The following is a 17,726-nucleotide window of genomic DNA, read 5'->3' on the forward strand; positions in this document are numbered from 1 at the left end:
CTCATATAGCACTGACTTCCATTTTATAGACATTATTTGTAGATATGTACAAAACTATTTTAGAATAACACGTTTGACAGCTCAACTTTACTTACAAATTATAACAATCGTTGAATAACAGTACGCATCACAATGTATCTCATAACATCGCATATCCGATAAAATAGAGTCATAGCTGAAAAAAAATATAGCAGAAACGCCGCTGTACATGATCACGGCTTTTGGAAAGACTTCAAAAGAAGTCTTCAAAAAAGAAGACTTCAAAAGAACTTAAAAAGTTAACATAAAATTTATACCATGCACAAGTTGAACATTGAATTTAAAAGAAATAGTCTTATCACTGCCGGTTTTGTTGGTCTTCCCAAAAACAGTGATCATGGACAGTGGTGTTTTTTATTTCAACCCACTTCAAATAACGTTGTGTTTTCACCAAAATAGATAATATTCTAAACAAATCTCTCAAACTTCTCGGTTTTATCAATAGAATGACGACAGACTTCAAAAATATTAATACCATCAAAACTCTTTATTGCTCAGTAGTTCGACCCCATCTAGAATATGTTTCTCCTATTTGGTCTCCATTCTACAGGACTCATATTGACCATATCGAGTCTGTCCAACACCGTTTCCCAAGAAAAGTGGCATGGTTGTTCGGATTACAAAGTGGTAATTCTTCCTATTTTGAAATAGAGCAATCTCTTAATCTGTCTTCATTAGAGAAATTTTGAGCTGAGAATGGACCTTATATGCATTTTCAAAATACTTAATGCCATAAGTGATGTCCCATCTCCGTTGAAATCGATTTCTTTTCATGTTCCCAACCGTGTCAGAAGTCAAAATCTGCTATTTATTAAATCTTCTAAGAGCAACTTTTGTTTTTATGCCCCTATGTCCAGAATGTGTACATTAGTCAATTCATCACTTGACTTGGAATTTGGAATTTTTTAGGATAGAACTTCCAGCTTTTTGTAGATCCCTTTGCCACTAAAACAGTGTGGGATGAAGTTGGATTGCCATGGTTTAGCTCGAGTCTTTTGACTTTCGTTTGTATACCATTATTGTATTGCCCTCGTTTGTCTTTGCTACATCGTTTTATGTTCTTTTTGTTCAGTTTCTTGTATTCATGTTTCTTCACGTAACTGTTGCAATTAGCTTAGGCCGTATTCATATTTAATAAATAAATAAAATGGGTCGTTTGATCTTAGTTTTTTCATGCGACTCGTTTGTCCATTTTGATAAAAACACAATTATTATTTAACTTTTATTCAACTGAACTTTATGTGATCCAACTCGGTCTTAATAATGCCTTTTTGATGGGCAACCTTGGCTGGGTATTCTATTTCCAAGTGCATCTTTCATAAAAAATGCTTTATATCTTCAAGATACTATCTCTACCTTAAGAAAATAAACTTTGGCATGTTCTTAGTCAACACGAATCCTTCTAAGTTAGGAATGGCAGCTCATTTTGCTTTACGTATTCTATATCATTCGCCGTTCCCGTGTTTGTCGATTCCTATGAGCTCGTCGAAGAGAGTATTGTTCTCCGGTATGACGTGGGGCTCGTGTATTGTCTGACGAGCGAATCTCAGGGCGGCTGTGGCTAGTTTACCCACCGTCCATTTGCGATCCATCAGGATTCGGGACACCGTATCCAACTGGAAAACAAGTCATAAATTATATTACAATATATTTATGATAAGGAAATTTAGTTATTTTTTTTAAAGTCTACTATGAAACTAATATTTTCATCTTAAAAGAGCTGAACGATGATGACAGAAAGTATCTAGAACCAGCAATATAATCATAACATTCGGTAAGTAAGTCGGTAGCTACAAATTTTCTAAAAATGAGATGTTTTTATAAATTGCATCGAATAATCTTTGTTTAAAAATTAAATTTAAAAAAACTTTTTTTAAATACAAAAAATAATATTTTATAATATTCAACTTGCAGTTTTATTTAAATCGTTGATTTGGGATGAGCTTTTTTTGAACTTTAAAAGTGCAATATCTCACAACCAGTTAATTGTCCGCCTCGTAGTGTAATGGTCCGCGCATTTGCCTATCCATGCAAGAGGTTTAGCGTTTGATTCCCAACATAGTCAGCATGAAATATTAAAAAAAACTACACTAGAATATTTTATGGCCCTGGACTGACTCCTAAAGCGTAAGACTGATCATCTTACCTTCGTGTAACAAAAATTATAAAGATTGGTTAATCAATGCAGTGTCCTATGCACCATTAGGTGGGGCAAGAGGATGATGAGTGAATTTTAGTATTTGCATGGTGGTGTAGTGAGTCCTGACAAAGAGACAGGTACGTCTCGAAACCGGTAGACATAAAAAATTTGGTAAGTGGTTTAATATTTACTAACATTAATATTGTTTTAATTACGTACTTATAATTTTATTTTTTGTATTAAAATTCTGGTCAATACATATAGTTGGATGGTAGGCCCAGCTGTGTATTCTTTTTTCTTTTTATTTCTCCTAAGTATAAGCATTATAACCTGTACATGGATTCTAAATAAAAAAAAGGAATGTGTCAAATAGAAATATAAAAGTACCTTAAATAGTTGCGAGTTTCCCGATGTGTAGTAGACTACGGAAGGTGCCCCGGCAACACTGGCCGCGAGCCACTGCACAATGAGCTTCAGCTGGGGATCTGCCCCCCTGGACTTGCCGCAGCCCCAGTTCCCGGTGATGACAGCCTTCAGGCAACTGCCGTTGGACGTTTTGTTCGCCAACTGAGACAGCTACAAACAAGTTTACTAAATTATTTCATCCTTGACCGTGCTTAAAATATCAGGAAATAAATCATTAACGTATGGTTTGTCGAAAAAGAGCAGAAAATATTTGAGTCTCCCATTTCTAAAGTTCATCTTTTCCATCTAGCTTTGTTTTGAAATATTCACAAAAAATGTGTACAGACCTCTGTATTAAAAAATAAAATTAAAAAAAATTGAATTAAATAGCTTTTATGAAAAATACAATATTTCTAAAATACAACAGATAGTTTTTTTATTAATTAAAGATATATTCATAAAAAATGTGTATAGACCTCTGTATTAAAAAATAAAATTTAAAAAAACTCTAATTAAAGTTGAATTAAATAGCGTTTATGAAAAATACGATAAATGTTTTTTTTTATCAATTAAAGATATATCATAGACATGATGACTTATGTAACTGTTTTATGGACAAGATGAGTTATCGTATTATTTTCAAAATAGTTTTAAGGGGAGAAAATATAACTCTGTTATTATTAACTACTATCTATTGGCGGCCCGGAGGCCACGAATGGTGTAATGGCAAAGACACTTGACTCACGCACGGAATGTTCCGGGTTCGATTCCCGGTAACAACACAAAATTTAATATGATTTTTCTAATGCCTAGGTGTTCTGTGCTGTATTCACCACTGTAATTGGGCTTCCTGGCCTGTTGTGGTGCGAAACAAAATAAGTAAATAATAAATAAAATAAACTAAAATGATCAATGGTTTCATTTTTAGTATTCCTCAATATTGTTTTACAAATTAAAATTATAAATTTTTTAAAATTGTTATTTTTAATTCTGATATTTAACTATTATTAATTATACTAAAACTGGTCCATTTGACTAGGTTTGCTAAAATCACCGAATATATCTATGGGTAATAATCACACAAGCCAACTTTTTAATTATTTTTTATTTTCTCATCTTTTAGTATGCAACTATGTACACACGTGTTCCAAAACCCGTGAGTCAAATAAAGTTATTAAAAATTATATTATCAATGTACTTTCATTACACAAAATAAATTTATTAGTTATCGGCTACAAAAAAAGTTTTCTCAAAGAAAAACCTTTTATTTATTGATGGACTTATGCATTCCATTCTGACAATGGTAAATACAATTTCTTATAATAAATACAGGTACTAATCAAATAAAATTAAAGCTAGGACAAAATAAATAAATTATGCCTTAAACTATTAATATTGAAGAGCTATCACCTAGCTATGTATTCACAATTATTAGCAATAGTCTAATTCCTAAAAATATGCAGAAAAAGATTCCATTCTTTCACGCAATGTTTAAGACACAAAAAACTGTCTCCTGAAAAGTAAGGCATTTTGACTTTGATTGTTCCCCCCACCCATAGATATATTGTGGTTAATTCACTTAATGCTAATAGGCCAGAAAATATATATGAGGGTACTATTTGCAACCCCGGCAAAATCCATCTTTCTTTATTTTGAGCAAATCACAAAAAACTGATACAATACTTAACTTCAACTTTTTTTGAACTAAAATTTTTTATTATAATCAGTAAATATTTTATACGTAAGCAGTGACGACATAAGCATGATTAGGTTAAGAAACAGTAGCAAAATAATAAATTTAATTTTATGCATTCCAACTTTACATCAAGTAGAGGTTGCCATGTTTGCAAAAAACCCGATAATTTAAAAGTCAAGTTCTAACAAATAAAGTCATATTTTTAACTGCCAATGTTATAATTATTGTAAAAAATTGTATTCTGAGTTTCAATTAATATCTCAGTTTTTTTAGATTTTTCCAGGTTTGCAAGTAGTACCCTCAAGTAGTACCCAAGTAATATGATTTAGTAAATAATCTTTTAAAAAAAATATGCACAAATCATGCGAGTTAAATATGTAAAACACAAGACATGCTTACAATAAGTAAAAAACAAAATGTACATTCAATTGAGTTGTGCGCTGGCAGAAAAATAGAAAATAGTATTATTTACATTAATTTAAAATGGCAGTTGTTATTTTTTAATGAATGCATCGGCAACTGGAGGTGCTAAATAATTACAATACGTAAATTTTTCAAAATTGGTCATCGTTATATTAAAATACCGAGTAATATTTTTTAACACCTTCAATGAATGATTTCTTATTGGTAATTCCACATTCTCTTTATTGAAATTTCCATCAAGTAGTCTTGAACACAACAATAAGTTATTTTCACAAATCAGGAATAACGTTGTATTTGTATTAAATATATAGAGCATATTTTTACAATTATAATGATATAGCTATCAATGCATAAAAAACATCATTTTCGGGTTAATAAATGAGCACATACAAAATGTCATTTGACATTACACGTCATGCCCGCCGAGTGCGCTTCTAATAAAAATTGTGTACAAATTTAGAGAAATAGTAATCAAGACCGAAGTGGCAATGGGCAGGACGTGTTGCGAGACAAGATATCACAAGATGGACCCCTAAAATTAGAAAACAGAGACCTCAGGAGAATAAGAGAGGCGTCGGAAGACCTCAAAAAAGATGGATCGATGACATAGCCACTGTGGGGGTAAAAATTGGCTGCGAGCAGCAACCGACCGAAAGAAATGGAAGGATATGAAAGAGGCCTATGTCCAGCAGTGGAGGACAGAAGGCTGAAGAAGAAGAATGTAATAAATATGTGCTCTTTGTCCCATAGGACTCAAACCGTCTCGTTTTCAGGTAATTAAAAATGGTGGAACATAAAAAGCTTTTAATGATGAGTGAATGTTTGAACATCTATGTATTTATTTTGTTAATCCTTTGAAATTAAAGGGTTTACGAAAGCCGGTGCCTATTCACATATAAATTGCGGTGATCTAGCGATATTGAGTCAGTAGTTTAACAAGGGTGTTGTCCCGAGACGCATGTTCTAAAATACCTGACGCGTTATCCATTCAGGATGCTTCGGCATCACTCGAAAATGCGTTTCCCGTTCAGGATGTTTTGGAATCACTCAGGCGCTTATTATCGTCAAACAATCAAATGGCCCCTGAGTGGCGCCCATTAACATCACTCAACATAAACATTTTCAAAAACAGGGATGGAGAACATTTTAGAGAAGGGAATATGGAATTTTAGGCATTTACAGGGCTTATGACCTGTCATTGGCTGGTTTAAGTGGCCACACTGCGTAACATTCACCATTCACCTATGTTTAAACATCGACATTTCATCAACTCTTCCATCTGTTAACTTTTGTCAAGTATAAGATCCTCTGGGGTTAAAGTATTGGTTTATTACTGGTAACTGAAGCGTAAGACCGATCATCTTACATTCATGTAACAAAAATGATCAAGATACGCTGCGATTTCTGTACCAATGCAGTGCCCTATGCACCATTAGGTGCGGAAAGGGAATGATGATGATGATATACCGATGAATATAGCCGTTTATAATCGCGGCCCGGCTCTTTTATTTCACTAAAATCAACAGATGAAAGAATTGAAATATGGATGTTCAAAAATAGGCAAAATGGTGAATGTTACACAGTGTGTAAAGTGGCCACTTAAACCAGATAGTGACAGGTCATAAGCCCTTTAAATGCCTAGACTTCCATATTCCCTTCTCTAAAATGTTCTCCATCCCTGTTTTTGATTTGTTCATCTTAATGACTCCTTAGGGGATAAATTCCAGTCTTTTGTACGTCATGAATGTCTTATAAAATAATTTGGTATGTTCGATTATTACTAGGGTGGATAACCAACCTGTATTTCTACTTACAAAGCCACTTCGGATGGATTCCGAAATATCCCGAACAGATAACGCGTCGTGTATTTATGAATGTGCAGACTGGACAATACCGCTTGTAGGAAACTGAGGCATACATCTTTGATCACCTCTGATCAATCTCGTACGCCGCAAGTTAAGTGAACAAACAAGAAAATATTTGTTATTGAAAGAATATAGCTGTGAGTTTTGTTATTCTTTTAAGATACTTAAGACTGTAATATTCTACCTGGGACTTTTGTATCTTTAGTGTGATTGGTTCGCATTCGATTGTTTGCTCGATAACATCCGTTATGCATTCTATAACCCAAGCCAGTTTGTTTTTCCTAATTGATTTCCTCGTCTCCTTCGACTCGGAACTCTGTCGCGAAGTTCTCGACTTCCTGCTCGATCTTCGACTGATATTCACTTCTTCGGATTTTTCGCTTTTACCGTTGCCATTGGCTTGGGTCTCAGTTGGGTTCAAAACAATTTGAGGACATCTTTTCAACTGTTCGGGTATTTTCTCTAATGTCTTTTCTTGGTTATTTTTTTCAACATCGTTTGTGCTAGGCAATTGCAAGCTCTATGATTTGTAAAAAGAGTAAAAAATAATAAAATCATTAGTATTGAATTGTATTGGATTTTCAATTACTTTTAAGGAACTTTTAAAGCAACTTTTATGCCATTTAAAGTATATTACAGTCGAGCTTGGTTTTTACGAGGAAGACGGGACCACTTGAATTTGCTCGTTATAAGCGTTACTCGTTATACCGGAGAAAAGTTTTTTTATACAATCGCTATTGCACATTGTCACTAAGTAAACAAGTACATATAATTTATACAGAATTTTGTACAGGGGATAGGTTTTGACTGATCTGGTCTAGAACTCATTTGATATCACCCACTTGTAATGTTTATTGTGTATTGAAATAAGCCTAGAATATAAAAAATCTAAAGAAACACCGTAAAAACCCCCGAAACAAGCATGTCATTCATAAACTACAAAAGCAGCTGTAAGTTGTAGCAATGTGCCGAACCGGCACTTACTATGTTCACAAAGCTTGGATTTTTAAAAAACCATGTGTGTTCTTTTTTCAATATTGTCGGCGAAAAATCCAATTAGGTACTTAGACCCTTACATAGCTATCATAAACATAATCCGATCCCAACGCCCGGCGGTATTTATCCTTTACGTTAGCCGACCGTTTAGAATTTATTACTTAGATTCTTATTTTCAGAATGATGTTTTTAACAATTGAAGATTTTTTGTGTAATTTTTGACAATGTTTTTGTTTGGTATGTCCGAGAAGTAGCTCGTTATAACAGTGAATAATTGTATGGAGAATACCATGAACTAAAATGTCAACTAACGTTTACTCGTTACATCCGAGATCTCGCTAGTTCCGTGATCGTTATAACCGAGTTCGACTGTATATTGTATTATTTCCTTTTTTTGTCTTTATCTTTATTAGGTACAAAAAAGGTAATATTGCTTTAAATAGTATTCAATGCAAAATGTTTTCTCATGTTTGTTTTCATTGCATCTATCTAAGTAGGTAAACCCGTTCCAAGATAGATGCAACTTGTATGTGTATGGTGGGGAATTATAGGTAGGGTATGGCACCCATAGACAACACAGCAAGAGGCGACAGCAAAGCAATCTATTATCACTAGATTAATTTTTTTTTGTCCGAATGACAATGGATCATCGTGCATCACCCCTCGCCATATAGCATATACAGGATGTTCTTTAAACCCTGTTACATCCGAAACCACGATGATCAGTATAGACAAGAAGATATTTAAGCATATTAAAAAAAAAATTTGGAACAAAGAATTTTTTTTAAATAAAATATTTAAAAAAACAAATGGTTGCTTACTTCTGCAAGGGAGAAGTGAAGGGAGCTAGGTTGTCTGTGTATCAGACTCCCCCCTCCCCCCCTTGTTTCTCTGATATTTTATTTTTATACATTTTATCCGTTCAAAAAAATATTTTAATGTGGCAATATGTCTTCTTGCTTCATACTGATCATCGTGGTTTCCGATGTGACAGGGTTTAATGAACACCTGTATACTTATTAGGATAAAAATTAGTTTAAATTGATTAGTAATATATACATACATAAATATAAAATGATATTAATTTGAGTATAAATAAATAAATATGATTTATTTATGATAAATTAGATAATAATAATGATTGTAATCACACCTCCAGTTGTCAAAAGCGAACGAAATATTATGATGTCATTATGAATCGGTGAATACAAAAAGAAAACATATTTCTATAACCTCAAATAAATGAAAAGCGGGAAATGTAAAAAAAAGCCACAGACAAAAAAGCATAGATTGATATTTTGCATTTTTTACGACTGATCTATGGTGCAAACCAGTTTTTGTTGGATGAATAAAGAAAACTTTGCGAATGTAAATCTTACTTCTAATAGACCCTATAAATATAAATTTATTTTATAGATATGTTAAGCGAAGTGTATTTATACCAGAAGCGAGAAAACAAAAAAAAAATGTTATAATTAGTAATTTTTTAAGCGTGATTTTCATTATTTATGTACAAACATATTTATTGTTGATCCCAAACTGAATTTGCAAAACAAATCTCACACGACACTGTTATATGTGGTAAGTTTATTTTTCATCTAAACAAAAAATGTAGGCATTTACAGGAAAGTGCAAGAACTAACTTTATTTGACATTTTGGAGTAATATTCCAAGTTTTTTCAAGTGTGTTTTACAATTATAAAATCTACTTAAAAACTTCAACAAGAGGTTTCACTTGTTTCAGCCATTATTTATTTCCATACATATTATCAAAAATATATATATACATAATAAATAAATATATGCATACATTATATGTGATATGATAATAATTATCATTATAACCGGAGAGTTGCTTAAAAAGAATAAAACTAAAAAATCATTTTTAAAAATGTAAAGATGTAGAAAGTTTAAGCATAGTGATCACTTAAACCAGCTTATGAATTCTTTAAAATGCATTTCTATTATCCCTTTACTCTTAAAAGACTGTGGTAAATAATTCCTTTACTCGCGGTGATGTAACATCGTGTTACCACAAGCAAAATACGGAATATTCAATAGTTCAGACATTTGAAAAAATATTTTTAAAAAAACACAGACATACTGCTTAATAATTCCTTTTCTATAATTTATAAAAATAAACATATAATTTAGCCCTGTTATAGCAAAATAAATTTTAAATCATAAATATGCCGCTCATATTACATGCGTTCGTCTCCCATCACTGTCAATGACCGACTGAATCTGTTTCACGCAACACCGGCCACAGAGCAGCGTCTCCGTCTTCCTTGTTATGAGTTCTATCTTCGTGCTCTCTCTTGTACAGATTTATTGCTGTATTGGCGGACTTTCATTCTTCGCATACAAATTTTACTTTCCAAATCCGGTGTGAAAATGTCCATTTGAAGATTACAAAAAATACAACTTCATTATTTCAAAAAAATAAGAGAGATATATCAAGTCTTGTATCGTACGTAGACTAGTGTGACATCACAGCCACACAAGAGTCGAGATATGCACATTAAAGTAATTTCCCAATCAACTTTAAACATGCCGGCAGCTTTATTCAATTATTATCCTTGTCAAATTAATGTAACATTCTGATAAAAGAATTCTAACCCATGTATTAATCCTTGACAGAGAAATTAACTCCTTCCTTTACAGAGTATCCATGTACCTAGTCAACACAACGCCTCTATACTCTGCAAGTTCTAGAACCAACTATGGTAGTCAGTATGAGGATAAGGTTGACATATTTGGTTCTGGACAATGTTATATATCACCCGTCGATGGGAGGAGTGCTCTCCCGAAACTATAGTTGTGTTCTTGTAAAATAATAAAATTGTGTAACATCAGTGTTACACAATTAATTGTTATCAGTAACAAAGTTTTATTTTCATAATAATTTATAATGAAGTGTTACACGAAGTGAATGCCGATTCAATTAAAAATATTTATATGTATAATTTCATTATATAGAAATATCTTTGTTTTTAATATTAATTATCATTTGTTTTTTTATATAATAAAAAAACAAAAATACTCAATTATTTTAAAAGTTCAAAGCTCAGTAGCGACCCCTAAAACATTTTTTTTTAAATCTGAAATTTTTAGGAGCCTTTTTTAATATCATAGAACAAAATAAGAGGGTGCCCTGGATAGATTTAAATACATGTTTCAAGGACCACCGGGATGTATATGTTAAAGGAAATTTATGCCGTATATGTCAAATTAATAAACTCACCAACTGTGCCGCCAGCTTGTGTTTGTGCCTCGCCAACTCCAGACTCAAGGATCGCACACTCATAAACAGTCTGTTCTTGTTCACCACCCGGTTGTCCAGCCCGTCCGTGAGGGGCACGCCCGCAAACGACTCGCTGAGGGTCCTCTTCAGAAGGGAGCTGGCGAACCTGACCACGGCCAGGTCTCGGGAGTCGAGCTCGCGGTCCCTTTTTCTCTCGCCGCCGTTTTCCATGATCGGGTCGTCGAGCCACTGGCTGAACTGCTCGTAGACCTCCTCCAGCTCAGAACTGAGGACGTAATAGGAGTTGAAATCAATGCCGGAGATTACCACTTTCTTCTTTACTGGAACCTCAGAAAAAAACTTCCTGGCGAACTGAGCTGTGGAGCAATCGAACAGCCTACCGAGAAAGTAATTGATGTTTTTTTTTTTTTTCAAAATCTTTACACAATAGTCTTAAAATTAAAGTTCTCATGAATTGTAAGCATACAACTCGTCAGCAGGTTCTTATATATCGCTTAGATTTTTTATACTTAACTTTCATTAATCATAATTTTATTTTAAAAACATTACATACTATACCATTTTTTATTTATTTATTTACTTAATGACAGTTTATTACACATTATTTGAGACGTAAGTCCCAACTCCATGGGGCTAAAAGTCCTGTGTTGATTTGGGACGAGAAATTAGTTGACACAGACACACGAGTACATCATAACAAATATTTTACAGGATCAGAAAAACAACAATAATAATAACAATAAAAAAACAAATATAAGGCACATTCTAACATTATTAAAGATTATCATATATATATACATATATATTATATTTAGAAAAATTATCATTAATACAAAAATCTTTTTTCCATTAGCCATAATTTGAGCATACATCTCACTCCTGAATTTAACTCACTATTTTTAACCCTCCCTCCCCGGTGCGCGGTGATGTGTAGCCAGTACACACTGCGTCTAATAACTATAATATCTTTATAAATATAACCAATATTGGGTTTATATTTTCAGTATTCCTCCATTACATATTTACATATCGACTGAAATAATACGTTATTAAATATTAAGTACTTATTAGGCACAAAAAAAGCATTTTATCGGAAATCGGGGATAAATTATACTCACAGTATACCAATGTTTCGCATTGTTGCGTATGAAGAAAAGAGTAAAGAATTTACGCCCGTCGCAGTCAGTCACGTAGTCCAGTACTAGCTACTTATACTTAGTAGCTCTCGGGAAGTTGGCGCGGGTGCACGTTTCGCCCGAGTCGTTAGAGATACCCAATGATTTTTTCATGTTTTCAGCAGTTAGATTTGAAATATTATCTTTTTTAAATTAAATTATGGTTAATCAAAGCCATTCTCTATAAATATTCAATTTTTCCCTTTTTAAATCTCAATTTTTTTTAATGTGTAGTGACTACACAGCACCGTAATGCGCGGGTATTTTTAGGACAGTAAGGGGTAACAAGTTAAATATAACTCAATTTTGGCTATAGTGGTGCATCGCTCACTTAGCCCTCCGTCATTACGATTGCTAATAACAATTATCGTCCTGGGTTTAATTTGTGATCTTTTATTTCAGTTAGGTCATATATTTTTATTCCACCCTACCTACCCTGATAAAAACCCTGTGAACGCCGCCGGTTCAAACTAGAAAGATGTCTCACCTGTATTCAGTACTAAAGCTGTATTTCGAGCTATCATTTGTGTCCTTCCCCACAAGTCCGGGACTTCTTCGGTTTCTAAACCTGGTGATCCACTCCTGCTCGTGCTGCAGGGAATCCATCAGAAAGTCTTCATCGAGAGAATCTTCGGCCAGCACAAAGCCACCAGAACCCCCTCTGCGTAATCTGGCATATAAAATAAATTATGAAAGTTGAAATGCGATATTATTGATTTTTAAAATGTTTTATGTTTTAATCAGTTTTATAGCGCTGTCAACCCACTAGACAAAAAGCTGTAAACAATAAATGATGAAAACATCAAAATTACCAATTACCTAGCACGGATGTCAAATTGCTGACAGTTAGGGAAATAGAAGATGACCTCAATTCTCCACTCGGCAGAAAAGAGAATAATAAAAGCTGCAAAGCCCTAACAACAAGCCTATAGATATTCAGTTAAGTAGATCGGTTCAGTTCAGTTTGCAGTTCTCGCCGTCTTACTCTCGTGCTTCATTACTGATTCTATATTATTCAATATAGAATGTAATGTAATAAATACACATCGAAGCATCAACACACTTTTCTTCCGTCATCTCCAACTGGGATCGGAAACAATTCCCTGCATCAACAAGCAAGTGTAATATTCCACCGAAAAGACGAATGGCAAGTATACTTGCCTGCAACCCATATACTGCTCGTGTATCTAATGCAATTACATGTATAATAATATTTGTACCTAATGTATATGAATACATACATCTAGGACACAAAGTCAAACTTGGTAAGGATAACCAGACAGCGGAGTTACCAAGAAGAATAGGGTTAAGTTGGGCTGCTTTCGGTAAACTAAAAAGTATATGAATCGTGCATATTGCAGGTGACAACATACGGACTAGAAACCATGTCTGTAACACAAAAAAGAAGCCAGCGATCCATGGAAAGACAGATGATCGATGTATGTCTAAGAGACAGAGTGAGTAATAAAGAAATAAGGCACCGAACCGGAGTCGTGGATATCATGGAACATGCAGCGAAAATTATGGCAGGTAGACACCCTGCACAATTGGTGGAGACCATGGGCAAACAAAAGAAGTGTTGGAAGGCCACAGAAAAGATCGATCGACGACATCGCCTCTAGTGCCGGTAAAACATGGATGACGAAAGCGGAAGAAAGGAAGGAATGGAGATGTTTGGAAGAGGCTTTTATCCAGCAGTGGAGAGAATAAGGCTGAAGAAGAAGAAAAAGTACCTAATGTCTCTGTCTTGAAGCCCGGAGCCGGCCACACTGATCCCCACGGCGTAACTAGAGTCCGTGGACACCGTATCAGATAGGGAGTTCTCAATCTCCCTCCTCAAAGCGTCGCGTAGCCTCTGTGCGAAGCTCGCTCGTCTCTCTGCCGTGTTGAGCTCCATACTGTACTTCCTCACCTTGTTACCCTCTTCATCGCTACCTGGAACAAACAATTATAGATTCATCCATCAAACAATAATATTTACTTTACTGCGCTCTTGAGGTGATTATCACAAAAATGGTGCTATAATAATAATGATTACCTTCATCTACACTTGTATTGGCACTATGGAACTCATCAAAGCTGGAATGGCAACTGGAGTACAGACTGTCGCAGGACTCTACGGTGGGTCTCTTCACAGGCAAGCATTCTCCCGACGACCCCAGGACTATGAACCTCCCTCTTCTGTTGTTAAGGGTATTCATCTCTGGACTAAGGTAGCATTTGCGTTTCGAGAGCTCTAGACCTAGAGAAAAAATACAAGTCATTAATCAATTATTTCAAAACAAACAAACCAGCATACCGTTGCCTCATAGGCGTAGGCAAAGCAGATAGAACACCACATCACTGTCTTCCTCGTTTTCCTCATCATAAATCTCTTAAGCGTTACATGTCAAAACCGACGCAAAACTCCTTTCGTTCTTTTTAACATGTTTTCAAACGTGCGTTAAAAATTATAACATTCAATTGTACGGTGCAGTTTCTTATTTTATGAAAAAATATATTTTAATAAAAACAAATTACTTTGAACGACGTCACTAGTTCTTAAAAATCAACTATTGATAGAGTTTTGTGATAGATTTCCGGATTACAGGAAGCCAACTCACCAATCAAGAGAACTCGTGACGTCACACGAAGAGTAAATTCAAAATTACAAAACTTTTTTTAAATTTTGGCTTGGATAGTCTATTAATGGGTTAATTGGTTTTTTATAATGTTTTTATTCAATAACCAATAAAAAATATTCTGTATATGTTTAGTCAGATGCAGTAATTACTTGGGTCATTCAAGTTGATGGTGGCCGCACAGTAGGCATCGGGAGATGGAGATCTGCTGCTCAGACTGTTGGCTGTGCTGGCCGATAGTTGCTTAATGACCACTGTGGCCTCCACCTCTGGAGGAGTGTGGCTGAAGGACTCTCCTGGAATAAGCATCATCAGAGATCATTCAAAACGTCGGTCACTAGTGGTTATTTACAAATATTTCACCATCACATGATGGTACATAGAGCACTACATTGTTCTAATAAAATGCAGCGTATCATCTGTTACACGGAGGTAAATTGATCAGTCTTACACTTCAGGTATCAGCGCAGGGACAGTAAAATATTTCGGTGTAAATCAATATTATAAACAAAAATTTCACGCCGAGTTTCCTGGAATTGAACCCGGGACCTCGAGCACGGTATGATGCTGACCACAAATAATCATGATCTTATTTTTAATAGGTATTATAATAGATTTAGGTAGATATCTAATAAAAAATCAATATCATAGAATCACTTTTGGAATGTGTGTTCGAGGTTTTATATTACAAATATAATGGTATAAAATAATTAATAGTTGATTTTTTATAAATTAACGGAGCACTGGAATAAGCGGTGAAGCTGCAAACATTATAACAGTACCTAAAACTCGATATGTTCTTAAATTTTGGCCAAATTACAATAGTATGTTATTAAAAACTTTATCAAGACATTATTAGAGTATTTTTTTCTGTGCATTTCACGAGTTGGATGCTCTTATCTTTATGAGTCGTCGAACAACACGAAAACATTATGAACCTTACTACGCCTGCGCGGAAATTCGAACATTTGTTCTAGGACTGGACTCAAAATGAAGAATGGTATTCAGATTCCAACGTATATAACAAATACTTTCAAGGACAAGGTACCTTGATATTCACTACATTGATATGGGAAATACGCATACATATATGGAAGTATGTATATTGAAAATATTAATTAAATTTGTAAATCGCGTGGGCTTGAACATTTTCTGCGATAATTTTAGGAATATTTATAGATTTTTTTATTTTTATATTCATAATTTTTAATAATAAAATACATGTTATTATTTTCAAATATTCAAGGGATGTGCCGCATCCACAGTATGTATGGGCGGAACGCGCCCACGACTACACGATGGGGGGACCTTTCTCCGCTCGATTACTCTTTTCTGGATTTTTACCAGAGAGCAGCCATCGGTTTAAAAGCACTCGTTCCATATTCTGATTCTATTGCATACACAGAACTGCATTCTCAATCCACCCGGACAATATTTTCTAACATTAGTCTTAATTATTGTATAGATATATTTCCATTACCGATCGGAGAAAGCCTTCTTTCAAGATTCTTCTGGTGAACTTCTGGTGGCTTCATGGGCTTTTGTTGGAAACCTAATAGACACTTGTTCAGTTCTCTCAATACATTGTCCTCCTCGTACTGGCCAATGGGAAGGGCGCTATAATTCTCCGGATCAATACAACACACTGAAACCTGGAATCACATATATAACTAGATATTTACATAGAATTTGAAATACATGTTTATTGGGTGTGGACATGAGAGTTAGAATATGAATGGGGAATGGGATATTAATATCAGAGAGGTCGGATAGGAAATTAGGATAACAATCATTTATGGGGCATAAAAAAAACATGGTTTAAATCTTCCTCATCAAGCCGACATTCCCAAATGGCAGAGTCCCGGACATGGATTCTGATTAGGTGAGAACCATTGCAGCAGTGCCCTCTGTCTCCAATCTACATATGGAGGATGTCTCATACTTGTTCAGAATCACTTTGGAAAACCAAGGCTTTTCTGTTACATTTGGCTTCAGTTGGAAAAGATGTCTACCCTTGGCTTGGGAGGAGCTTGAACCTCCATATTTCTATAAAGTAACATATTTTCTATTATATTTACTATAAATTTAATTACATTTTTTTCTATAAATTATTATTATACTATTATTATAAAGTAACATATTTGCTGAAATTATGGATAAATGAGTAATTGTTTCACATGCTATGTAAAAATACGAGAACAACTTAAGTACAGATGCTCCGCAATTAAATATATACCGTTCTCCAAAACGAAAGCCATTTTCAGGAGAAGTGTACAAGTTTGGATTTTGTCCAAGGGAAGAGACCATTGCAGGAGACTGCTGCAAGACATTGCATAGAATTATATACCATTAAGCAAGTTTTCCAGATGTTTATTAAAATGTATTTTTATGTAATATTGTTTATTTTTAGTATTCTTTGATAGTATGCATGCTTTCACTTTCTATTATGTTGTATCCCAACTCACACAGAGGGCTCTTGGCCGCATAGAGTTATGGATAAGTTTTTTTTTTAAATATATATCTTTATATGAATAAATAAAAAAACCTTATATTTTCCTATTGTGGTTTGAAGCTTTGACCTGAACACTGTTGATATGTATTTGGATTTCACAATGTCTTCTACAAATTTTGTTATTTATTTTTCTAATCACCCACACCAATAAAGGTTTCAAACTCTTTAATGTCGCAAAAATCAACAGATGGAAGAATTGAAGAAATATGTTGTTTTTTTCTATGATATATTTTGTTGCCCTTTAATAATAAGGAATATTTTTGTGTTTTTTAAAAATATTTTTTTTTTCGTTTTTAATTACTATAAAAAAAAAACATATAATATTTTACAGAATATTTTATTTTCTCTTTCTTATGCTACACAAAAATATTATAACTGTCCATTATTTATTATAGAAGCAAAAATTCATTAACATTTTCTTGTATACCCACGAACAGGCCATGCCTTTGTGGGATTTTTTGTTTACTATTTTTACTATTAATATGTATTTCATTGCTATGTAATTATGCTTTATTTTTTTAATACTTTGTTTTATCACTTATGTTTATTGTAAAAAAACAAAAAAAAAATTATAAAAAAAACACAGGCA

At 33.9% G+C, this 17,726-nt stretch overlaps 1 protein-coding gene across 2 annotated transcripts in view; it reads right to left on the minus strand.

Annotated features, from left to right (window-relative positions):
- Window positions 1-525: 525 nt before the first annotated feature.
- LOC148281388 (uncharacterized) overlaps window positions 526-17,726 on the minus strand; it is a 46,233-nt gene continuing 29,032 nt past the window's right edge. The window contains exons 8-16 of one of the 2 annotated variants that reach the window (XM_088226883.1): window positions 16,106-16,277; window positions 14,778-14,921; window positions 14,043-14,246; window positions 13,738-13,939; window positions 12,492-12,674; window positions 10,809-11,094; window positions 6,753-7,088; window positions 2,567-2,755; window positions 526-1,655 (exon numbers count right to left, since the gene is read on the minus strand). In XM_088226883.1, the coding sequence (XP_088083009.1) occupies window positions 1,485-1,655; window positions 2,567-2,755; window positions 6,753-7,088; window positions 10,809-11,094; window positions 12,492-12,674; window positions 13,738-13,939; window positions 14,043-14,246; window positions 14,778-14,921; window positions 16,106-16,277 (1,887 nt within the window). In that variant the 3' untranslated portion in view covers window positions 526-1,484. The remainder of the gene's footprint in view (window positions 1,656-2,566; window positions 2,756-6,752; window positions 7,089-10,808; window positions 11,095-12,491; window positions 12,675-13,737; window positions 13,940-14,042; window positions 14,247-14,777; window positions 14,922-16,105; window positions 16,278-17,726) is intronic. The other variant, XM_088226884.1, reaches the window with a different exon arrangement.

This window comes from Micrasema longulum, unplaced genomic scaffold, assembly GCF_059751315.1.
Source record: "Micrasema longulum isolate JH-2025_06_02 unplaced genomic scaffold, ASM5975131v1 h1tg000469l, whole genome shotgun sequence".
Classification (NCBI taxonomy): domain Eukaryota; kingdom Metazoa; phylum Arthropoda; class Insecta; order Trichoptera; family Brachycentridae; genus Micrasema; species Micrasema longulum.